Source organism: Pseudophryne corroboree, chromosome 9, assembly GCF_028390025.1.
Source record: "Pseudophryne corroboree isolate aPseCor3 chromosome 9, aPseCor3.hap2, whole genome shotgun sequence".
Lineage (NCBI taxonomy): Eukaryota > Metazoa > Chordata > Amphibia > Anura > Myobatrachidae > Pseudophryne > Pseudophryne corroboree.
The window spans coordinates 350356338-350383050 of NC_086452.1; the positions used below are offsets into that span (position 1 = coordinate 350356338).

At 46.2% G+C, this 26713-nt stretch overlaps 1 protein-coding gene across 1 annotated transcript in view; it reads right to left on the reverse strand.

The window, feature by feature from the left end:
• The window catches only part of CSF2RB (colony stimulating factor 2 receptor subunit beta), a 231819-nt gene that overhangs the window by 20602 nt on the left and 184504 nt on the right, over window positions 1-26713 (reverse strand). The window contains exon 13 of the mRNA XM_063940665.1: window positions 22989-23058. Coding sequence (XP_063796735.1) covers window positions 22989-23058 — 70 coding nt within the window. The remainder of the gene's footprint in view (window positions 1-22988; window positions 23059-26713) is intronic.

Consider the following 26713-nt stretch of genomic DNA (forward strand, 5'->3'; position numbering starts at 1 on the left):
TTCATGTATAATCTTGCATGTGAATGTTCTCAGTCCATTTGTTTAAAAGTTTAAAATATCATAAAAGAAACCCAAAACTTTCTCTTCTTGTGTAGCTTCATTAGTGGTTATATGACAGTGATATTATGATTGATGGGACAGGTGGAAAATACCTTAAGTGTATTATATTATTTAAATAATCCTGCTGCTTCCTGGCCAGTAAGCACTAAGGAATTCTAAATGTTATATCTAGGAAGGATCTATGGTAGTGGTTCCCAAATATGGTCCTCAAGGCACCCCAGCAGTACCGGGTTTTAGGGGGATGTAGTTAAAATGCTGCCGGACGGGATCCCGGTGGTCAAAATACAGACACCGGAATCCTGAACGATGGTAAAAAGAAGATTTATGGTAAGAACTTACCTTTGTTAAATCTCTTTTTGTGAGGTACACTGGGATCCACAGGGATAACATCGGAGGTGTAGAGTAGGATCTTGATCCAAGGCACCAACAGGCTAAAAGCTTTGACTGTTCCCAAGATGCTCAGTGTCGCCTCCTCTATAAACCCGCCTCCATGCACAGGAGCTCAGTTTTGTTAACCAGTCCGATGCAGTAGCAGGTAAAAGAGATAACAACCGTTAGTAGCCACATACACCACATTCTCACGACAGGAGAAGGTATCAGTGGCTAATGCCATACAAACCAAAAGAAGCTAAGTGCGTCAGGGTGGGCGCCCTGTGAAAGCAAGTGTACCTCGCAGAAAAAGATTTAACAAAGGTAAGTTCTTACCCTAAATCTCCTTTTCTGCAGCGGGGTACACTGGGTTCCACAGGGATAACATCGGGGATGTCCTAAAGCATTTCCTCATGGGAGGGGACGAACTGTAGCGGGCACAAGAACCCGGCATCCAAAGGAAGCATCCTGGGAGGCGGAAGTATCGAAGGCATAGAACCTTATGAACGTGTTCACTGAGGACCACGTAGCCGCCTTGCACAATTGCTCAAAGGTCGCACCACGGCGGGCCACCCAAGAAGGTCCAACAGACCGAATAGAATGGGCTTTGATGGTAGCAGGAGCTGGAAGACCAGCCTGTACATAAGCTTGTGCTGTCACCATTCTAATCCATCTGGCCAGGGTCTGCTTATTCGCAGGCCAGCCACGTTTGTGAAAACCAAAAAGTGCAAAGAGAGAATAAGACTTCCTAATGGAGGCTGTCCTCTTCACATAGATACGGAGAGCCCGTACCACATCCAAAGACCGCTCTCTGGAGGACAAGTCAGGAGAGATAAAGGCAGGAACCACAATCTCTTGGTTAAGGTGGAAAGAAAACACCACCTTAGGTAGATAACCAGGGCGTGTCCTAAGGACCGCCCAGTCATGGTGAAAAATCAGAAAAGGTGACCGACAGGATAATGCACCCAAGTCTGAAAGCCATCTAGCAGAGGCAATAGCCAGCAGAAACAAGACCTTAAGAGTAAGCCACTTAAGGTCCACAGATTCAAGAGATTCAAATTGATACTCTGGTAAGGCCTCCAGAACCCCTGACAGATCCCAAGGAGCCACAGGCGGGACATAGGGAGGTTGAATCTGTAGAACACCCTGAGTGAATGTATGAACAGCAGGCAGAGTCGCAATTTTTTTCTGAAACCATACCGACGAGGCCAAAATATGAACCTTGAGGGAGGCCAGATGAAGGCCTAAGTCCAGGCCCTGTTGCAGGAAAGCTAACAGCTTGGCCGTACTAAACTTGTAAGCGTCATGATTGTTAGATGCGCACCAAGCAAAGTAAGAATTCCAGACCCTGTGATAAATCCAAGCAGAAGCTGGTTTACGGGCCTTCAACATAGTTTGAATGACCGCCTCAGAAAATCCTTTGGCCCTCAGAACTGAAGCTTCAAGAGCCACGTCAAAGCCAGCCAGGCCAAATCATGGTATACACAAGGGCCCTGAACGAGGAGGTATGGACGTTGCGGAAGTAGAAGAGGATGCTCTAATGAGCGACAATGAAGGTCTGAGAACCAATGCCGTCTGAGCCACGCTGGAGCGATCAGAAGTAGGATTCCTCCTTCCTTATTACTCTGGGCAGGAGTGACACCGGAAGGAACATGTACGGCAGCTGAAAGTTCCATGGAATTGCCAGTGCGTCCAAGAATGCTGCTTGAGGATCCCTTGTCCTTGCTCCGAAGACCGGAACTTTGTGATTGTGTCGAGACGCGATCAGGTCTACGTCTGTTAGGCCCCACTTGTCCACTAGGAGTTGAAATACTTCTGGATGGAGGCTCCACTCTCTGACGTGAATGTCCAGCCGACTGAGGAAATCCGCTTCCCAGCTGAGGATCCTGCCGATATGGCTGGCAGATGGTGTTCCGCCCACTGAAGAATCCTTGACACTTCCATCATTGCCATGCAGCTTCGAGTGCCGCCTTGATGATTTATGTACGCCACCGTGGTGTCGTTGTCTGACTGTACTTGAACAGGCCTGTTCTGTATCAGATGCTGGGCCAGGTTCAGAGCATTGAACATCGCCCACAGTTCCAGAATGTTTATCAGGAGGAGAGACTCCTCCCTGGTCCACCGACCCCGAAGAGAGTGTTGCTCCAACACCGCACCCCAACCCCTCAGACTGGAATCCGTTGTCAGGAGGACCCAGTTGGAGATCCAGAAGGGACGACCCCTGCTCAATTGCTGGTCCTGTTGCCACCAGCTCAGTGACAGACGAACCTCCGGAGAGAAGGAGATCATTTGAGACCTAATCCGCTGAGGCAGGCCGTCCCACTTGGCAAGAATCATCTTCTGCAGAGGGCAGGAATTAAATTGAGTGTACTCTACCATGTCGAAAGCCGACACCATGAGGCCTAGTACTTGCATCGCTGAGTGTATCGACACTCGCGGGCGAGAGAGGAAGCATTGAATCCTGTCCTGATGGTTCAGGACCTTCTCCTCTCTTAAAGCGCCTTTGCTTCCTGCAGTTCTGAATTCGTATTTTAAATCCAAAATTTGACTTTTGGATTGCCAAAATAACATGATTTTAGTGTTTTTTTTAATTGATTTTATAGATTTTTATTAATGATTATCAAGATTTAAAAAAAATATTTTTAAACCGAACCGAAATCCAATTCAAAACACTTGAGGGTGGTTTTGCCAAAACCAAAACACAATGATGAATTAGAACCAAAACCAAAACATGGGGTCCGCGCATATCTCTAGGTATAATCAAACTGAGTGAAGTACTAAATAAATCACTTGTGCATAAGCATGGATATCCTTAAAACCTGGACTGTTGGTGGTGCCTTGAAGACTGCATTTGGGAACTACTGATCTGTGGGGTCAACACCTATTATTTCATGATGACCATTTATAGAGGCATTTAATAATAACTGTTGCCCACATCATAAATAATTATCACACCCATAACATAATTATTAAATAATATTGCCCCCTTCAGAACAATGTAAAAATAAAATTCCCCTCTTAATATGATCATGTATTAAATTTGTCCACGTAGTAATATTAACAATAATATAATATGCCCCACAAGCTAATAATTGTTTTTACTCCTTAATCTGTAAATAATTATTGTCCTTATAATAAATAGTGTATTGTGCCATCTTATCGTCTGAATAGCTAAAACACTGCACTTTTTCTGCCGGTTTGACAAACCACAGCTTGATAAATTTCATGGGTTGTATTCTATGTAAAAAATAAATAGTGACGTTGATTTGTAATTTGATGCTTTGTGAAGCTTTGGTTTTATGGTGGTTTATTGTAGCAGTGAGTTAGCCAGTAATAAATATGACAGTTTGAAAAACTCACCTAAAACTGTCAGTTTAACAAGGTCTCCCACTAGTAAATTTTGCCCTTAGAACAGAGCCGGATTAAGGGGGGGGCAACAGGGGCAGCCGATGTCCCCTGTTGCTACGTGACTGACGGGGGGGGAGGGGGGGTGTCACTACAGTGGAGGTGCTCCAAATAAAACTACAGCTCTCAGCTGGGAGCTGTAGTTGTATTTAGAGCTCCTCCACTGTAGTGCGGTGCCACCGGACACCGGATACTGTGTGCCTCCAGTGACCAGGGCTGGATTGGCCATCAAAGTCACCGGGGAGTTCCCCCGGGAGGCCAGCAGGATTGCGGGGCCGAATGCAGTATGTGACCCCGCCCCCAGTGGCACGTGTGTGACACTTGCTATAATCCCCGACAGGCATAGGCAGCCCGTCAGGACATAGAGACAGACAGCAGCTTGGAGGAGCTCAGTGCTTCTGCAGCCATGAGACAGAGCTCCTCCAGTCCCCGGCCGGCACCTGCCCAGACAGAGCAGCGCAGCAGAGAGTGACACATGGCCATGCACTGCAGTGAGTGGCTGCTCTCTCTCCTTCCTGTCACTCTAGTCCAGGCCTGCTTGTCGCCTCCCCTCTCCACCATCGATTCTCCTGCTCTGCTCTCTTCCCTCCCTCTCACTGCACCAAAAGCTCCGTGACACCCCATCCCACAGGTTCCCTTAACACTGCTCCAAAGTCCAAACCCCCTCCCCATTCACGGCACCCGCGAGACCTCCCCTCCATCCACAGACTACCCTCAATGGTATCTCTCGGAGCCGCAAACCACCCCTCCCCCCCATTCGCGTCACCCGCGACTCCCCCCCCCCCTCCCCCCACAGGTTACCCTCTCCTGTAGCTCTCCCTTCAGAGCCCAAAACCACCCCTCCCCCAATTCGCGGCACCCGCAACCCCCCCTCCTCCCCCAGGTGACCCTGTCCTGTAGCTCTCCCTTCAGAGCCCAAAACCACCCCCCCCCCCCATTCGCAGCACCCGCGACCCCCCCTTCCCCCCACAGGTGACCCTCTCCTGTAGCTCTCCCTTCAGAGCCCAAAACCACCCCTCCCCCCCATTCGCCGCACCTGCAACCCCCACTCCCCCCACAGGTGACCCTCTCCTGTAGCTTTCCCTTCAGAGCCCAAAACCACCCCTCCCCCCATTCGCGGCACCTGCGACCCCTCCCCCTTCCCCCACAGACTACCGCCTCCAGTATCTCTTCCCTCAGAGCCCCATACCCACCACTCCCCCCGTTCGCGGCATGCGCGACCCCCCTAACCCCACAGGTTACCCTCTCCTGTATCTCTCCCCTCAGAGTTCCAAACGCACCCCTCTCCCCATTCGTGGCACCCACAACCCCCCTCCCCCACAGGCTACCCTCTCCTGTATCCCTCAGAGCCCCCCATTCTCAGCACCCCACCATCCCCCCCCCGTACAGGCTACCCTTTCCGGTATTTCTCCCTTCAGAGCCCCAGATCACCCCTCCCCCCATTCGCGGCACCCACGCCCCCCCTCCCCCCATAGGCTACCCTTTACTGTATCTCTCCCTTCAGAGCCCAAAACCACCCCTCCCCCCTGACAATGTTAAATTCCTTTGTCGTATAAACAACCCTTAATGAAGTCTAAGAACACAGTACGCTGTTTACTTAAGAAGTACCGTAAGGGTACGCTAGTTGCGTAACGATCGCTTAGCCGTAGGCGAGACGCTCAAGCGTCACGTTCGCTCACGGCCCAGTGGTCACAGGACAGCACGTTATTGGTGATGACTAGAGTAATGATTCGCTATGGCGTAGCGGACGCTCGAGACCACGAGGAGATCACCAGCGGCGCAGACGCTCACAACGCTATACCTTTATGTCTAAACCTTTTATCAATGAAATACACAGAATACCTTAATGTGAATACAGGGTGTAAGTGCAACCTTGTGTAACCTGACTAACTACAAAGCTGCTTGAGCGTCACCGACGCTCAAGTGGACACTTAAAACTATAGGAAATACACAGATACTGGTTTAGGGTCCAAAGCCTATTAACTGTATTATAACTAATATACTTGTAAAAAGGAATCACAGTACAAATGATACACTACAATATAACAGAGACTTCCTAACCGAATAACTATACAAGAAATACAATACAATACTATGCTGATCTAATACAATACAATACTAGTCAATGGGAGATACGAGAGAAAGAGAAGGGAGAGAGAGAGAGAGAGACGGAGAGAGAGAGATTGGCTCACAGTAAGACAATATGATTACGGAGAGAAACTTACGCACAAAGGGTATGATCGCATGCGCCTCTGGACATCCAGCTTCCCGATTATCAGCAATGAGAACCGTTTGATGAGAAGTGAAAGTTGGATGCCACAGGCCCGTCTTTTATGCTACTCACACAATGCAATCTAATGGTCCCTACAACCTCATTGTCCATTGGACGCAGGAATTCGGCTTCGCATTATAACAAAAGGTCATAGGTTGATTCATACAGGTGGGCTGTGACGATTTCCAACAGCTCAGGTGGGTGGGAAACTGGGTTTCCCGCCGCATACCTGAGTATGAGTAAATAATAGAAATGGACATAAACTTCTTATGTCCATAGCTATCCGCACGAGCGATTAATACGCTCCAAACCAACACCGGAATATTGTTAATTAAATACTCTTCCGATGGGTACCAAACACTGCTGTATGATTCCTGTTAGACCCTTAGCACAATACAAAGAGGGATTCCTCCGTTCAGGGACATTCCATATTAACCAAACTTTCAGAATCTATCAAAGGGACCATGGTCTACAAACTACATTAATTGTGAAAATATGTAACGAATGAGTCGCACGCTACGGTTACATAAACTCTACCGTAAATACGCATACCGTGCGCCCGCGGGTGCACGCTATTGCGGGTATGCGCCTTCACGGGAGAGCGTACGCATGCGCAGCGCAGACCAGTGTGCGGTGCAAATATGGCAGAGTGTATGGGGATATTTTTCTGACTTTGACAGTCCACCCTTTGGCAGTCAATAATAACTGCCACCTTCAAAACATTTCAAAAAGGAGAAAAATATAAGTCAGGGGTTAATTCATTTCCATGGTTGGGTAAGGTAGAAGAGAGGAGTAGGTGTGAAGAGGGTATGACCTAGTGTGATAGCAGAAGCATGTGTGTATGAGTCCATGTTTGGGGGGGGGTCATGTATCATCGTGCCGTACGTGTGGTAAATCAAGCTTCGAGGTATTGCGAAGTATACATTTGAATTCCTTCTTATCCCGTGGTACAGGTCTGTGGATGGGCTGTCAAACTTTACCGAGCTCTTTTCGGCTTTTGAACAAAATGGGGAGCACATTTTAGTTGATGATACATGAATGGGGGAATATGTGATTGCTGATATCTGTGCCTGTATTCCCTATACTATGTGTGTTATTACCTGAGGGTTGTAGAGATGAGGATGAAGAACACTTATGGAAAATGCAATGATATTCTATGTCAGGTAAATGTACATCTGTCGTTGAAGTTTTGTTCGGTATCTGTTGAGAGTCGTCTTCTTTGCGCTGTATTGCTCCTTGGGCATGAGCAAATAGCTTTGTCAGTGCCATCAGATTTACAAAAAAAATGTTGGGCTAGCGTGAGTTTAAAAATACTAGGGAAACTGGGGATCCATGGCAAAGTTCATCAAATGTCCATTTCTCAAGTGGTCAAAACTTCATCTTTGGTGCTTGTCTGTTGTCTGTATAGCGTCTCGTCAACTTCCTCGTCCAAGGGGGTCTTTGTATCTTGGAGAAAAGCAGAAAAACAGGTGAAAGAAACGGACCGTATAATCGCATTTTTCATCACATCCTGGTTTCTATCATTGGGTCATAAATCAAATCCAGGTTAATTACAGTTTCCTCACTCCTCAAGCTCATCACTTTTGTACTTTGTTTGCACTTCATTAAAGCCTGCCCGCATCTAAATATCAATCCAATAGATATAACAACACCTAAGATACATAGGAGAAACTTTCCAACATCCATTATGACTCCTTGAGCCCAGTCTCCTAAACCGGAGAACCAATTTCGCGGGTTCAACCATGACACCCAACTAGTCAGCTCATTACCTACAGCGGCAAGGGTGAGATTGTGTTTTCGGCGAAATTCCCATTTTAATTGGAGAATATCGTCCATCTTTTGGTCTATGACCTCTACCGGATCCTCGGTGCTATTTGTGATATACGTGCAAAACTTTATGCCGTACTGTGTTGCCAATGTAACACAATATCCGCCTGTTACTGCTGTAAGATAATTAAGAACCATCCTATGCTGAACTAGTTCTGTTTTATAAGCTTGAAGTTCTCTTCCAGTGTATCTGAACGTGTCATCATACATTTCAGTGATATTATCTAACAAATTGGCGAGTGCGGAAATGTATCTATAATTCATCACTCCTCGAGCGGTGCGAGTGAAATCTAACGCTACCAGAACCTGAATCCCGGTGGATTCATGGATAAGATCAGAGGCCGGATGCTCTAACCTTTCTGACAGTTGTCTTTTAACTCGGTGCTCGTAATGAGTGTGAGTATAAGGAGCTTGGGCACCACGGTGTATGTCCTTCATTTTGTCATGTGTAACAGTCATCACTTCAGGCAATACTTTTCCAATATAACACAATCCTTCAGAGTTTGGGGCAAGCCACTTGTACGCCTTTCTCCCACATATGAAATATGCATCATCGGGGAGAACATATGGGACGGAGAAGGACATTACCATATTACACACCTTCCAGGTGAACTCTCCTGACCCTAATTCTTCCATCTGCTTAATGCATGTATCAGTTTGTACGATATGTGCACAGTATCCTGGTGATACTTCTCCAACTCTCGTAATCCTATTTCCTAAGGTATACCTATACCGGAAAGATTTTCCTCTACTGGCTATGTGGCGTACAAGCTCTGTATCTGTAGGCATTCTATCTGCTCTGTGTGAAAAGGTCATGGTAAGGTTGCTCCATGACACTTCCCAATTTCCCGGCTTACGGGGATTGGAGATATTAAAACATAAGAGGGACCTATCCACATGGTATTGGTGGAGCTTCAAACTAGGAGGGCTGGAGATGTTAAACCTCCGGTCCACCGGTCTCCCACCACTTAGCTCAAGTACCTCCCCTAACGTTAAAGGAAATGGTACTAGCCCTGATTTGCTATGACCCTGAGGTACTTGAGAGCATACCCAACAATCTGTTTGGTTAAATACGTTACCCACTAAGGAGTGATAGTCACTCAATGGATGCCGGTCCATATGGATATTAAAACTGGATTGGCATTTCTTTATGCACCCATCCTCAATCAAATTGTCACAGAGCCTACAGATACAGTTTTCTTCAGCTAACAATCCATCACAATTTCTTCTATCGGATCGTTTTCTGATACTTGCCTTTGCTTGTTGGTTTGGTTGATCTTGGAAAACTACGCCTCCATCATCATAATCGGAACCCATTCCAGAACCTCTCTCGACCTCTATGGTACTCTCGCCGGAACAGACTGCTCTGGTCAACATCATGGTTAACATCAAAATCCGGATCACAGTCTCTTGGGGCAAGTCCATCTTTGAGGAGGAAATAGAGAAGAATGAGAAGGGGGAAAAAGAAATTTTAAGGGAGAGGGGATGGGAAGTGGAGAAAAACAATAAAAGGGGGAAAGGAGTCAACAACTGCTTTCGGTCTTCAAGGCTCAGGTGCCGCCTCAGTCCTCCTGGAACAGACACTCCAGTGATACAACCTCTACCGTCTGTTCCTTATCACGGGACTTCTCTGGATCAGCAACCTTTTTGCAGTGGGATGAATGGACCCAAGTCTCTCTCTCAGCAACCTTCAATGCTGTGGTGCTAGTCAATAAGACCTGGTATGGTCCTTCCCATCTATCAATAAGACAACCTGAGCGTAGAAAATTTCGTATCATTACATAATCCCCAGGTTCAATGTCATGACAATTACTATCTGGTAAATCAGGAATCACCAACTTCAGATTATCATTTTGATTCCTCAACTGCTTACTCATGTTAATCAAGTATTTTACAGTCACTTCATTGTTACATTTCAAATCATCCTGAGGGTTAATCATGACATGCGGTTGTCGACCAAACAGAATTTCAAAAGGGGACAGGTTAAGAGGGGACCTGGGAGTGGTTCTGATGCTATACAAAACAATGGGTAAAGCTTCTGGCCACGTCAATCCTGTCTCTGCCATTACTTTACTCAATTTATTTTTAATAGTGCTGTTCACTCTTTCGACCTTCGCACTCGCCTGTGGACGGTACGGAGTGTGCAGCTTGCTATCAATACCCATTAATTTACACATTCCTTGAAAGACATCACCGGTAAAATGGGTACCCCTATCACTTTCGATTATTCTAGGGATACCATATCTACATACAAATTCCTGCACAATTTTCTTAGCTGTAAACATAGCGGTATTTGTAGCTGCTGGAAATGCTTCGACCCAATTCGAGAAAACATCTATACAAACAAGTACATATTTCAAATTTCGACATGGGGGTAATTGAATGAAGTCAATTTGTATTACCTGGAAAGGGCCGCCGGCAGGTGGGATATGGGATGGTTCTGTAGGTATTGCTTTTCCAATATTCTTTCTCAGACAGGTAAGGCATGACATTGCTCTTTTACCCGCATGAGAGGAGAATCCTGGGGCGCACCAGTATGCTCTTACCAATTTGCACATTCCCTCCTTGCCTAGATGAGTCAACCCATGAGCTGCTTCAGCCAGACATGGAAGATATGCTCTGGGGGCCACTGGTTTACCATGTCCATCCGTCCAGAGCCCTGAGGACTCCTGGCCATATCCCTTTGCCTTCCAGACTGCCTTTTCCTGTGTGGAACACAAATTCTGCATCTCACACAACTTCTGTGTGTTGATGGTATTAAATACCATCAGTTGTGTGGTGTCTGTCTGTATGGGGGTAGCAGCTGCAAGCTTAGCTGCTTCGTCTGCTCGGCTGTTACCAAGTGACACTGGGTCTTGACTATATGTATGTGCTTTACATTTGATAACAGCCACTCTGTCGGGTTCCTGTATCGCTGTTAGAAGCCTTTTTATATAAGCTGCATGCGCTATCGGTGTACCAGCTGCTGTCATGAAATTTCTGAGGCGCCATAGGGCTCCGAAATCATGTACTACCCCGAAGGCGTATCTAGAATCGGTGTAGATATTGGCTGACTTACCCTTAGCCAATTCACATGCTCTGGTTAGGGCGACCAGTTCAGCAACCTGGGCTGAGTGAGGTGGACCTAGCGGTTCCGCTTCTATGGTGTCTTGGTCATCTACGACTGCGTATCCAGTACACAAGTCTCCCGAGTCTGACTGTCTATGACAACTACCGTCAGTGTAGAACGTGAGTTCTGCATCTTCCAGTGGATTGTCACTGATGTCAGGCCTTGCGGTAAAATTTTGGGTCAAATATTCCATACAATCATGTGCATCTTCCTTTGTATTAAATCCTCCTTCCCCATCACTCTCACCTTCCACCCTTTGTGTCTGACCAGGCACACCTGGGAGAAATGTTGCAGGATTTAATGCGCTGCATCTCCTTATGGTGATGTTTACTGGGGCCATTAGTGCCAATTCCCATCTTGTAAACCTTGCTGATGAGACGTGTCTGGTTTGGGCAGAATTCAATAAGGCTGACACTGCATGTGGTGTATGGATTGTGAGGTTGTGGCCTAGCACGACATCTTCGCTTTTTGTCACTAGCAATGCTATCGCCGCAACGCTACGCAAGCATGTGGGGAGGGATCGCGCTACCGTGTCTAGCTGAGCGCTGTAGTATGCAACTGGCCTGCTGGCATCACCGTGTTTTTGGGTTAGTACACCTGCTGCGCAACCAGCACTTTCTGTTCCGTATAGTTCAAAGGGTTTCCCATAGTCTGGCATACCTAGTGCTGGCGCCTGCGTTAGGCACTGTTTGAGTCTCTCAAATGCTGTTTCGGATTCGTCTGTATGCGAGATCCTATCAGGTTTGTTTGAGGAGACCATTTCCTGCAAAGGTAACGCCAATATGGAAAACCCTGGGATCCAATGACGGCAATACCCACACATTCCTAAAAACGTCCTGATCTGTTGCTGGGTTTGTGGCAGTGTCATGTCTCTAATGGCTTGGATTCTATCAGCGGTCAGGTGTCTCAGTCCTTGTGTTAGACAGTGTCCCAAATATTTTACCTTAGTTTGGCATAATTGCAACTTGTCTTTGGAAACCTTATGTCCTGTGTCTGAAAGATGAAACAGGAGCTGTTTCGTATCCTTCAGGGAAGCTTCCAGCGAATCTGAACACAGTAGTAAATCATCTACATACTGTATCAATACTGATCCACTCTCCGGTTGGAAAGACTGTAAACAATCATGCAAAGCCTGAGAAAATATACTTGGACTGTCTATGAAACCTTGGGGTAACCGAGTCCACGTGTATTGGACTCCTCTGTATGTGAATGCAAACAAATATTGGCTGTCAGGGTGCAGAGGTACCGAAAAGAATGCGGAGCAGAGGTCAATAACAGTGAAAAATTTGGCAGTGGGAGGAATTTGCATTAGGATGACAGCTGGATTAGGCACTACGGGGAACTGACTCTCAACTATTTTGTTAATCCCCCTTAGATCCTGCACTAGCCTGTAACCCCTCCCCCCACTCTTTTTAACAGGGAAGATGGGACTATTTGCTGTGCTGGACGTTCTTACTAGAATGCCCTGTTGTAGCAAGCGCTCTATTACTGGGAAAACTCCTAACTCCACCTCTGGCTTCAGAGGATACTGTGGGATTTTTGGAGCTATCCTACCATCTTTTACTTGTACAACTACTGGAGCTACGTTTGCCATTAATCCAGTGTCCTGTCCATCTTTTGTCCAAAGTGACTCTGGTATCTGAGATGTCATTTCTTCTATTTGGGATGGATTCCTATTTGTCATAATGGGATGTGACATTAATTTTGATGGGGAGTCTAACATGTCTCGTACTTCCTGAGCGTGATTCTCAGGAATGTCCAAGAATACACCTTCAGGAGTACAATAAATGACGCAACCCATTTTACATAGTAAGTCTCTTCCCAGGAGATTGGTTGGTGCCGATGCAGCTAGCAAAAACGAATGCTTGGTATGCAAAGGCCCTATTGTAATCTCGGCTGGTTTGCTAACAGGGTAGTGCTGGACTACTCCTGTTACTCCCATGGCTGGAACTGTCCTACCAGTGGTTCTCATGCCCACTGTCGAATTTATCACTGACTTGGCCGCCCCTGTGTCTACAAGAAAGTTTAAGGTTTTACCAGCTACATTGATTGCAATCTCTGGTTCACTTCCAAGACTGGCAATCAATTTAACTGGCTGCAGATTACAGGTATGGCCACACCCCTATTGGGTATGCTGACCTCCCTGAATCCCGCTGGCAGCGACTACTTGTGAGGGAGTTAGCTGGGAACTACCAGAGGCATGCCAATCTCTGTTCGGGGGGTATCTTTTTGTTTCCCCTGTATGTGGCTCAAAACTCCGCCTCTGTGGACCCTGCTCCCAATGTCGTGTGTCGTGTCGTTGTCTAGGGGGTTGAAAAGATCTTTGTACACTCTTTGTTCTACAGTCTCGTGCATAGTGTCCCTGTTTGTTACAAGAAAAACATGTTATTACACTTGACTTACCCACAGGATTCGGTGGTACATACGCAGGCTGCCTTGTGGTCAGCGCCTGTATACTTACTGACATCAACTTATCACTTTGCGACTCCCTGTGTCTAGTGATGTTTCTGTCGTGATCAATAGCAGCCTCTCTCAATGTGGACACCGACAGACCTCGCCAACATGGTTGCGTGGTCTGAACCCTAGTCTTTAATGTTTCCTTTAAACCATCCATCAGTACAGATACTGCTACTTCTTGGTGGTTTGGGTTGGTCCTAATGTCTTCTATTCCAGTGTACTTTGCCATTTCTAATAGTGCCCGATGAAAATATTCTGTTGCCGTTTCGGACTCTTTTTGTCTAATGGAGAATATTTTGTTCCATTTAACAACGGCTGGGAAATACTCCTTTAGCTGTAAATTTATCCTTTTTACATTATCCTTGTTGTACACGTCTGTAAGCGGTACATCTTTATCTAGTCCACAATCAGCTAAGAATTGAACTGAGTCGACATTTGAAGGTAAACAAGCTCTTAGCAGTATCTGCCAATCCTTGTTGTTGGGTTCTACAGTGTTACCTAGATCCCTGATGTATTTTTGGCTAGCAACTAAGTCTTTCCTGGGGTCAGGAAATTCGGACACTATTGTTCTTAATTCCATTCGGGAAAATGGAGTGTACATGGCAATGTTCCTTATGGGAGTGGCTCCTGATACATCTGTTTTCCCATTGGGAACTGCTATTACTCTAACAGGGTTAACTCTAACAACCTCATTCTGTGTAGATTCTACAACTTGTGGTGAAATTGTTTCAGTATAATGCATGGTGCCGTACTTACCCGTTGACACGACCTCACCTATCCCTCCGCTAGGGGCTTTTGCTAATCTCGTGGGTGTTGCTGTGCCTACTGTGGTCTCTGCTATGGTGGCCGCTAGAGAGAGAGCTGAAATTGTTGCTGGATCGTCTTCTTGATCACACTCCTGAGGAAAGTTCAAAACAGGGTACAACTTGCACGGGTTAATACTTGCATGAGTTACTTGGTTAACATCATTAACATTTACAGGGTTACTAAGTGTTTGTGTTTTACAACCCAGTGCGTTTCTCTCCGTAATCAACTTCTCTCCTGCTATGTATGGTGGTGGCGGGGCTGTGGCTATCAGTTTCCTGACTGCCCCAGATCCCGCCGCCAGAGCCAAACCTCTCTGTATCTCACCTTCCTGGTGCCATAACTGTAAATAATCATGATGCTGAATTCGTCTCTTTGTTGATTTTATGAGACATATCCTCCTCCTTAAATTTTGTAACACTTCTGGACTGAAGCTACCTATTCTTGGGAATTTCTCCCTGTCTTGTACAGTCATTCTCTCCCATTCATCACATAAAACCTCTGTGTGACTTCCGTATTTTTCACACATGATGTACCTTGCCTGGTCGGTTCTCTGAATCAACCCGAACCGAGGTTGATCGCCCCCTACCTGAACAATTGGCCCCCATAATCTGCAGGTGTTGCTTACTACTCCTTTGATCTTTATATCACGGTCTTCAGCGAACCCTTACAGCAAACCAAATTATTCAAAATAGGCCGGCGGTGGCGGTTTACCGAGTACCCCACTCACTCGCCCACCTCGACCAATACGACCTGATCACACCGATATGGTGCTGGCGTACTCGATACAGGGCCCTACCAGAAACCTTCTGTTTACTGGAACATACGAGGGTTACCCGCAGGACACTTACTCTTTCCAGTAAAGGTGGGGTTGTTAGATAGTTCCTGAGTGACCAGCGAACTTCCCTTTAAAAATAAAAAATTACACAAATCACGTCAGAATGTACAAATAGCGTTTGTGACCACTTTACTCTAATGGTATTAGGTCAGATTACTAACTACTGCACACAATTACGTGCGGTACAATCGTTCAGTACATAAGCACTACCTGTTATGTACTGAGAGATCAATGGAATCGAAAATTGCGGCTGCGAATTCCTTCAGCCAGAGCTTCCAATGGCCTATATGGGTTTTAGCACCAACCCCCGGGGTTGTGCTTCTTGTACCTTTATAGCGGACCTTCTTTGTCTCCTTATGACCTCCTGGTCTTGTTCTGTACGACCTCCTGGTCTGACCTCCTGGTCTGACCTCCTGGTCTTGTATACTGGTCCGCTATACTCTAATGCTCATATTTTATTTAACCAAGGATGCCTCCTTAGCCACCGTATATGTCACTTACACGTATGTCCTACCCGATTTCTTTTTGGTTCAACCTCTAAGTTATATAAACTTATGTAATAAAAACACACTCACTCAACACATGTACACTTTCGTTTCTATATCTATTTCTGCGCAGAAATTTTCTTTAGCCCAGCTGTGTTACCAATTAGGAGCAGGATCTGTTAAACTAAATTTCAAATTTTCCAAAAATAGATTTGCGTTATTTACCGCGTCGCGTTATCTATCGCCTTTGCGTTACTTGAGCTACGTGGGCGTAACCGGACGCTACGTTGCGTAATGTACGCTGCGTGCGTCTGCCTTTGGATTGCGTACGCTAGTCTTTGTTAGAGACACGTGTACGCAAAACAAAAGATCCACCGTAACACAATTTCTACTTTTATCAATGTAGATGATCCCTGATCATCTACCGCACACCACACTGACTGCCTTATCTCCCAGACAAGCCGTGTGTTGGTCTATACTTTAACTATTACCTCTACTATGAAATAACAGCAAATCTTTTTTTAGCACTTTCTATCAACTATAAAAATTGGCAAACAGGAATAGTGATATACGAAATTGAAAAAGAAATGCAGATATATATGTATGCGTGCGTGTATACGCAAGACAGAAGAGAAATAAACAGTTTTAAAGGACACAAGCGTTTTGTTCTTACTTCCGGTTCCCGGATTCCTTCAGCACTCTTTATCTAAGCGAAGCAGACGCTTATCCCGTCAGCACTGCGAGACAACCTCCCACCCTTTGCTGGGGGATAATGTCTGCTGATCTACCTAGTGCAGATATGAGAAGGACAGGACGAGTCCCCAATTGACAATGTTAAATTCCTTTGTCGTATAAACAACCCTTAATGAAGTCTAAGAACACAGTACGCTGTTTACTTAAGAAGTACCGTAAGGGTACGCTAGTTGCGTAACGATCGCTTAGCCGTAGGCGAGACGCTCAAGCGTCACGTTCGCTCACGGCCCAGTGGTCACAGGACAGCACGTTATTGGTGATGACTAGAGTAATGATTCGCTATGGCGTAGCGGACGCTCGAGACCACGAGGAGATCACCAGTGGCGCAGACGCTCACAACGCTATACCTTTATGTCTAAACCTTTTATCAATGAAATACACAGAATACCTTAATGTGAATACAGGGTGTAAGTGCAACCTTGTGTAACCTGACTAACTACAAAGCTGCTTGAGCGTCACCGACGCTCAAGTGGACACTTAAAACTATAGGAAATACACAGATACTGGTTTAGGGTCCAAAGCCTATTAACTGTATTATAACTAATATACTTGTAAAAAGGAATCACAGTACAAATGATACACTACAATATAACAGAGACTTCCTAACCGAATAACTATACAAGAAATACAATACAATACTATGCTGATCTAATACAATACAATACTAGTCAATGGGAGATACGAGAGAAAGAGAAGGGAGAGAGAGAGAGAGAGAGAGAGAGACGGAGAGAGAGAGATTGGCTCACAGTAAGACAATATGATTACGGAGAGAAACTTACGCACAAAGGGTATGATCGCATGCGCCTCTGGACATCCAGCTTCCCGATTATCAGCAATGAGAACCGTTTGATGAGAAGTGAAAGTTGGATGCCACAGGCCCGTCTTTTATGCTACTCACACAATGCAATCTAATGGTCTCTACAACCTCATTGTCCATTGGACGCAGGAATTCGGCTTCGCATTATAACAAAAGGTCATAGGTTGATTCATACAGGTGGGCTGTGACGATTTCCAACAGCTCAGGTGGGTGGGAAACTGGGTTTCCCGCCGCATACCTGAGTATGAGTAAATAATAGAAATGGACATAAACTTCTTATGTCCATAGCTATCCGCACGAGCGATTAATACGCTCCAAACCAACACCGGAATATTGTTAATTAAATACTCTTCCGATGGGTACCAAACACTGCTGTATGATTCCTGTTAGACCCTTAGCACAATACAAAGAGGGATTCCTCCGTTCAGGGACATTCCATATTAACCAAACTTTCAGAATCTATCAAAGGGACCATGGTCTACAAACTACATTAATTGTGAAAATATGTAACGAATGAGTCGCACGCTACGGTTACATAAACTCTACCGTAAATACGCATACCGTGCGCCCGCGGGTGCACGCTATTGCGGGTATGCGCCTTCACGGGAGAGCGTACGCATGCGCAGCGCAGACCAGTGTGCGGTGCAAATATGGCAGAGTGTATGGGGATATTTTTCTGACTTTGACACCCCATTTGCGGCACCCACGAACCCCCTTCCCACCACAGGCTACCCTCTCCTGTATCGCTCCCCTCAGAGCCCTAAACCCCCCTCCCCCCATTCGCAGCAACCGTGACCCCCCCCCCCACACACACACACAGGGCTGCCATTAAAGAGGGACTGCAGGGATTTCTGTCCCGGGCCCAAACAGAGATGGGGTTCTGCAGCAGATCGTGGACCATCAGTCAGCGGCATCATTTTAAAGGTGGAGCTGACCGTAAGTCAATCGCGTCTCACAGACCCACAGCCAATCCGAGAGGCTGCCTTGATTAGTTGCCAGTCCGTGAGCTGCGATTGGCTCACGGTCGGTGCTGGTACGGGGGATCTGTTTTCTACCTGCAGTGTTGCGGTTGTGCTTGCCATTTTCAAGGCAGCCTACGCCTTTTCCTGTCTGCAACTCCAGCTGCTCGGTCCGATCAGTAACAGCAGAGTCCACGGCTTTAGTGCTGCTCAGTCTCCCAAGTGAGAACCTCATGCCTGACCTCTCTCAGGCACCGACCCGGTACTCTGGGAGGAGCAGAGTAAAGGGAGGGAGAGGAGCCCCGCACCTCGTCATCTAGCATGTTTCCATCAACCGCTGCCGCGTTCTGACTATACCATCGGACGGAATCCCGACGGTCGGAATACCGACACCGGGATCCCGACCGGCAAAAATCCCAACAGGGGGGCGAGCACAACGCAGCCTCTTGCGGGCTTGTTGCGCTCGCCACGCTGCGGGCATGGTGCCTCGTTACGCTCGGCACACTAATTTATTCTCCCTCTATGGGTGTCGTTGACACCACCAGAGGGAGAATATGTCGGGATTGTGCCGATTGGGATCCCGGTGTCAGTATTCCGACCACCAGGATTCCGTTCGGCGGGATCTTGACCGCATCCCCCTCATTCTCCCTCAGAACGCTGTATAGGAGGAACTCACTGCTGCTACATGCAACAGGCAGCGATGCTTACTTACAAGTTCCATCATCTGTACAGCAGCAGCTCCACTACATGGATATATGTTACATTTTTTGTAGAGGGTGTATAAAGGAAATTTTCACTCTGGGCTCTGCTTGGCACTGGTTGACATCGCAGTAGTGTGCGGTCACTGAATACGCTGTGTGGTAGGACAGTGTTTGGGTTCAGGTACAGAACATGCATACCCTCCAACATGACCCGCCCCACTAGGTACAAAATGCTCTGTTCCTGGACTTCCCTCTTAATTTATGATTTTCATCACCTGTGTTGAACTAGTTAAATAATAAGAAAGCTGTTTCTTCACAGGTGATTGCAATAATAAATTAAGAGGGAAGTCCAGAAACTGAGCATTTTGTACCTAGTGGGGCGGGTCATGTTGGAGGGTATGAACATGGGACCCCCTAGATTAGCATAACTAAACTGCTTCAAAACATCATTAAGCCTGTTCAGAACATTAAAACGTGTCCCCTCGTGGGCTCGCTCTGCTCACCACAGGTTACTATTCCCCATAGATGTCCACGTGGATATTAAAACTGCTAGCCCAGGCCAGGGCACCCATGTTCTGAAATTGAGCCCAGTGTTGATATCACAGCATGATTTGCTCTTTCTCTAACATCCATAGGGAATACTGGGATGGTACATTAGTACGGTGGTGTATGTTTTGCTACCTGGGCTGACAACAGGGGGCCCTGTCTATTTTGTCAGTCCCTGGCCCCATAATTTCTGATGGCAGCCCTGTATACACAGGCTACCCTCCTCTGTATTCTCTCCCCTCACAACCCCCTCCTCACTAGCTGCACCCACGACCATAGGAGTGCGCATGGGGTGTGCATTGTGTGCACAGGCACACCCTAATGCTTTCCATTTCAGAGTTGGATTAATGGGAAGTGACGGGGGCGGGGCAGGTGACAATGATATGCATGGTGCTGCCCATTTACTTGGTGGGCAGCCATAGAGATAGAGACATCACCGGTGGCATTTCAAAAGTGCCACCATCCGCCAGCTAATCAGGAGCAGCCACTCCTGATTGGCTGCTACTCCGCAAGCTAGCCTCCAGTTGGCTGAAGGACCGCACTACATTTGAAGTGCCACCGGTGAAGTCTCTGTATACTGTTGACTAAGCAAGTTAACGCTGCAGTGTAGGCTCCAGACACACCTAGTACCTGTCGGGGGAGAAGACTGAACAGGAGACTGGGCTACAGGACAGCCATGACCAACACAGCCAGACATCGCTGTCTACTTGGGGCTTTCCGCACTCTGCAGCCCTTAGGGAGAAATCACATTGACCACACCATTCGGATCCTGGCACCGCTAATAGGTAAAGGTAGGGACAGCTGCAGCACCTTCTTTTCTATACAGTGACAGCACGGCTCCAGTTACTTCTTCCAAAAGGAGCTATATACATTTAAACTGAGTGTTGTTTATGTGTTACAGTGTGGTTACTGCTGATTGGCATAATATGTATAAGGGCTCTTTTATGTGGTGTAATGTGTATAAGGGCTGTTTTGTGTGGTGTAATGTGTATAAGGGCTCTGCTGTCTAGTGAAATGTGTTTAAGGGCTCTGCTGTCTAGTGAAATGTGTATAAGGCTCTGCTGTCTGGCGTAACGTGTATAAGGGCTCTGCTGTCTGGTGTAACGTGTATAAGGGCTCTGCTGTCTGGTGTAACGTGTAGTAGGGCTCTGCTGTCTGGCGTAGCGTGTATAAGGGCTCTGCTGTCTTGCGTAACGTGTATAAGGGCTCTGTTGTCTAACGTAACGTGTATAAGGATTAAGGAGTACTACTGTGTGGTATAATGTGAATAAAGGACACTACTATGCGATGTAATGTGCAGTGAATTTGTGCCGCTGCTCTGTCACTTAAAGCCCATACACACTAGAAGACTTGAAAGATGTGAAAGATGAACAATGTGGAAGAAGAGCAATTTCCCTTGACCTCCCTGACAAACAAGATTGATGTACACACAGCTTTTTTTTTTACAAACGATTTGATCAACGAATGATCTGCTCTGCTGGGATTGAGGAAACTGAGCTGAATGCATGAACGACTGACAATCTGCTTCTAATGACCACGGGCGTGTGCATCGTTTGCTGTGTGTACACTAGAACGATCTGAACGATTTAATCGTTCACAATCGTTGTTATCGCTCATATATATGGAAAACATCTTCTATTGTGTATGGGCCTGTCCGGCGCACATCTCCTATATATATATATATATATATATATATATAAAAGAAACCACTGGGAAAAACCGCACACATTTCAGATCTCTTTTCCTTTAGGGTGCTGCAATTTCAGATAAATAAAATATCATGGAATACTCCAAGCACAAGAATTCCTTCCCAGCCAGAAGAGAGAAATCAGCACACCACCAGTAGCAGATTTATGAAAAGCTATAATTCAGCATGGCAACAGTCACAGATATGATCATATTATATTCCAGCCAGGATTAGCATGATACTTTACATGTCCTTCCGGATAACAGACCAGAGAATCCAAGTCCCCTTTTGCCCAACAGCCGTTTCGGTGTTACCACCTTCCTCAAGGGCATTCAAACTAACACTGTGCCAGACAATATATAAACCAAAGCCAGGACGCCTGTCATCAGCCCAACACGCCCCCTCACCTGTGAAAATGAATGTTACTCACCTGTGCATGGTCACGTCCGCGTTACTCGTGGCATGACTGTGCCACAAGTGCTTGGAGTATACCATGATATATATATACACAATATTTGCTGCCCTCAGGACCCTTCACGACGGCACGTATCACACCCCTCTAGATATGGCCCTGTGTACTAATCCCGCCTACTTTGGTGTTGGTTCCGCCTATCATTGATTTGGTGCCGCCCACATGAGGCCACTTCATGAAATTTTTCCAGGGCCACTTTTAGTTCCCAATCCGCCCCTGCCAGTGACAGTGTGTGAGCGTGTTTGTTTTCTTTTGCAGGAGGCAGTGCTTTGCCAGCGACTTTACTAGTGGGGGGCCCCACAACCTCCTTTACCCTGGGCCCCACCAGCCTTAATCTAGCCCCGCCTTAGAATCAATCATCACAGACCATTTATAGAATATTTGCAATAACTCCACTATCAGCATTCTGAGAGCCAATCACTTTCTGGCTGCAGGCTGGGAGGCAGGTAGAGAATGCTGCTTCACAACTCTGATTGTTTGAATATCACCTGCCCCTGCTTGAATGACCCCACCATTCTGGGGCCCTGGGCAGCTGCCCATTGTGCCTATACATTAGGGTGGCCATGGGATAGGGGAGAAGAATCCCTGCTCTGACCCAGAAGTCACAGTCACACGACTGCAGAGACCCAGAAGCTGCTGCAGTCATTGGGAGCAAATTAATCACCATTGGGAACGATATGGCGACATTCTAACATGTCGACATTTCATCACTGCCTACATGATGAATGTCAACATTTTCATATTGAGATTTTGGGGGGAATTCAAATGTTTGAAAAGTCGGTTGGCTGTCTGTTTTTGCCTTTATATTAGATAGGAAAAAACAGACACCCAACTGACTTTTCAAACATTTGAATCTCCCCCTATGACTGTTGACCTATCATATTCATATCACACCCCAAACAGAAATATGGACCTTGTCTACCAGACATGTCTGGCTGTGCTACTTAGAGGCATCCTATGCTCAGACATGTTTTTTGCTTAATTATGCATTAATATATGTAATGCAAGCTTTTCTGTACAGTAAAGTTAAGGAGTCGGATCCATCCTCTCCTTGCCCGTTTCTGTTGATTTTTCATATGTCCTGACCACAACATGATACCAGTCACATCAGGTGTGATATGTACTGTCATAATGATGACATATTGTCCTTACCTGGTCCCAATGCTGCAGGAGCTCCAGTGCGGCTCCCTGGTCCCGGTGGTCATGTGAAGGTCACTTCTTGGGCAGTTTTCTGATCCACCGGCGTTTCCTAGTCCTAATCCCTACCCTTTACCATCCCTCTAGTGCTTAACTGGTCTTAGTTTACAGTATATTCTACACAATGTATTCTTTTCTTTTAGACCATCCTACCTTAATGTAAAAATTGTATGTAATTTAATGTGTTAATGTTTCGCTAACCTTCCAGAACCCTGCGTCCCAGTACTTACCAGTGGGTATTTGCTGAGCAGTTTACTTTTGCTGGGGTTGGGTAGGGAGTCAATCCAACGCTGCCTCACTCTAAAGTAAAACAGTTTGAACAGGATGAAGAGAGATACAGATAAAAATAGAACTGCGGAAATATAGCAAGTCTGGTGCAGCAGATATCAGACAGTTGGGAAGACTAGACAACCAAATACAATATTGAATGACATAGGTACTGCCTCACACATTGCATGTAAAAAAAGAAAGCATACCACAAAACAAGTTATTACTTTCCTTTTGTGTAGTATATACTTCTGAAAAAAAGCAAACATACTAATAGGGATTTATGAGTGGTAAGACAGCTGGGGTCACTCCCGAATAAGTCATTGTATAATAGAAGCCCATAGGACTGCAAGGTAGCTGCTAATGTGGCTATCACACTCTGTGCTGCATACGTATGTTTACAGCTAAAAATAAATAATTCAATGGAAATAAAAGTGTGGGCCTGCCGTCGCCGCCTTTCAAATTCTGCGCTGTCAAGTGCTGGAACCTGCAGCCAATCAGGAGCGGCCGCTCCTGATTGGCTGCTGTTCCGCAGGAGATTTCAAATGGTGGTGCCGCGGTCATAGGGACAGAAGGCCATCTCCACACCGCTGCTGACCAGGCTTTCTCCTCTTCACCGCCGCCGCCCACGTCTTCCTCAACGCCGCTGCCGCCCACGTCCTCTACCGCTGCCGCCCATGTCATCCCCTGCACCGCCGCCCAGGGCCTTCTCCTGGTCACCACTGGTGTCCAGGGCCTTCTCCTCACCACTGCTGACTTCAGCCTCTGCACCGCCGCCGACCACAGCCCCGTCCGCTGCTCATTAGGTACTGTCCTCTGTCACTCTTTCTGTCCCTCTGTCACTCACCATGTCCCTGCTGTCACTCTCTGTGTCACTCTCTCTGTCACTGTCCCTGCTGTCACTCTCCCTGTCACTTTGGCTCATACTGTGTTGCATAATGTGAATTTTGGCTCATACTGAGTGACGTAATGTGAATTTTGGCTCATACTATGTGTCATATTGTGAATTTTGGCTCATACTGTGTGGCATAATGTGAATTTTGGCCCATACTTTGTGGCATATTGTGAATTTTGGCTCATTCTGTGTTGCATAATGTGAATTTTGGCTCATACTGTGTGGCATATTGTGAATGTTGGCTTATTCTGTGTGGCGTAATGTGAATTTTGGCTCATTCCATGGGAAGTTTGGCTCATTCAGTGTGACATAATGTATAAGGGGCACCAGTAATAGAAAGTATAAGGGGTTCTACTATTGTGGTGCATAATGTGTATAAGGGGTATATGATGTGGTATGATGCGCGCATAATTACAACCTTAATTTTTTCTATACCCTCACTTCAAAATTACAACCTTAATTTTTTCTATACCCTCACTTCAAAATTTCACTTCGACCACTGTGTATGTGTATATATATATATATATATATATATATATATATAAACTTTCAGGAATCCCAATATGAGATAGAAGTACTGTACAAAGTTTCATATCTGTAGGGGAAGCCCCATCTGAAGTTACCCTTACACTATGACATGTTTATAAATGCCGTCATAGTCTCAGTGCTGGATTCACGCTCTTCAATATACTCTCGCCACCCAGTTGTATAATGTAGATAAGGAGATAGGCAATAGCTAGCATAATACAGTATTTCAATATCGATAGCAGCAGATTAAATTCACACGCACTTTATAAAAGTAAAAGAAGTTTCTGTCCATGGACCCTGCCACAGGGTCCTATGCTAAGCAGTACTGACTTCATTTAAATTACTACATTATGAGTTTATGTTTGCTTCTTTTCATAAGGAGATATTAAAGATATAGGAGAGTTTGGTGACTCGACAAAAGGAATAACTTGTTTTGTGTTATACTTTACTTATACGCAATGAGTCAAGGTCCATACACACTTAACGATATAATGAGCGACGTCACTCATTTTCCCCCTCCTTGAGCGACGTCGCTCATTATATCGTTAAGTGTGTATGCCGCCAGCGACGACCGATGCGCGGCCCCGCGGGTCGGCAACGATCGTCGCTGTCGGTAGGGCATGCATGAAGGATGTGGACTGTCGTCCACGACCTTCATGCAGGGCTGGCAGGGGCGTGACGTCACTGAGCGATATGAGCGGTCATATCGCTCAGTGCGTACAGGCGTCCGCCGACCGGCCGGCCCGGGAGGGGGAAACGTTAGACGATGTCGCTCATAGAGCGACATCGTCTAATGTGTATGGGCCATTAGATTGTACCCATGTCATTGAAAATGGATAGCGATACAGGCCAAATTACTACCAGTGGTTACTTTGTTCAGTACCGATTAATTTGTTTCTGCCATCTTGGATTTAGTAAATTGATCACTGACTTCAAAATAAATGAAAATACAGAAAAGTATATTTTCTATACAGCACTGTGAAAAACGAATTATATAAGACCCACTGGTTACAACAAAATAAATCACTTTGCACAGGGGGAGGTTGTTATTAAATGATTAATCCATCTTTGTGAGTATTTGTTTATTTTTTGTACGTTATTAATCCAAATTGTGATCTTTGTAAATTACCTATATATGTGAAGTTAGATAAATTCTACCAGAGTGTATCTAACAATATGTGCAAAGTAAAAATGTATCTTTCTTCTACGGTTGGGGGTGATCTGCATATTGATATCCACAGTGCAAGTTATTCACTCACATTATGGAATGCAGAGATCAACCAGGGAATGGGCTGGGGCCATATTGAACTAATTTACAGTAATCCATTAATATTTCTTTCATGGTTTTTTGTCAATTTCATGTGGCACATTTGCAGCACTTACCTTGTAAATAGTGTTTTAGAAGGGACATTTGGGAATAGTTATGGACACTACTGCACATGCAAACTGTGGCATTGCCCAAAGCAACCAGTCAGATTCCAGCTTGCATTGTTGTACTGCAGTTTAGAAAAAGGAAGCAAACCTCAGAACTGGTTACTTCAATCCGGATGATTGGTGTAGGTAGCATACATCAATCTAAACAATGTGGTCTAACCTACGAAAAAAGTGTTTGGGCAGGGGCGCCAGAATGTTTTGTGGTTGGGAGGGCACATAAAAAAAAAAATTTTGGCGCTCCCCCCGATTATCCCTCCCCCATACCCCCGTGCACAGAGCGCTTTCCCCGCAGAGACTCCGACTGTAAAAAGTGTGCTCTGTGCTGCTGCAGCATGCTGCCCCCTGTCCTGTCCTGGTCGGCTCTTCACTGATGCATTACTGGAAGGAGGCGTGGCCATGCTGAGCCTGCTGAGACTTCCCCGCCTCCTCCCAGTAATGCATCAGTGAAGAGCCAATAAGGACAGGACAGGGGGCAGCACGCCACGGCAGCACAAAGCACACTTTTTAAAGTAGGAGTCTCCGCGGGGATCCCGTGGTAGGCGCTCCCCCTCCCCAGCACCTGCGCCTCTGACATGTTTGGGGGAAGGCATGGTGCCCCCTTGCCCCCCCCCCCCCTCACCCCCCATTCCGACGCCACTTTTTTTTTTGGGGGGGGGGTTACCGTAAAATATATGTGAACTATATGTTTGAAAATAGGGCCTAATTCAGATCTGATCATAGCAGAAAATTTGTTAGCTAATAGGCAACACCATGTGCACTGCAGGAGGGGGGGGGGGGGGGGGGGGGCAGATATAACATGTGCAGAGAGAGTTAGATTTGGGTGGGGTGTAT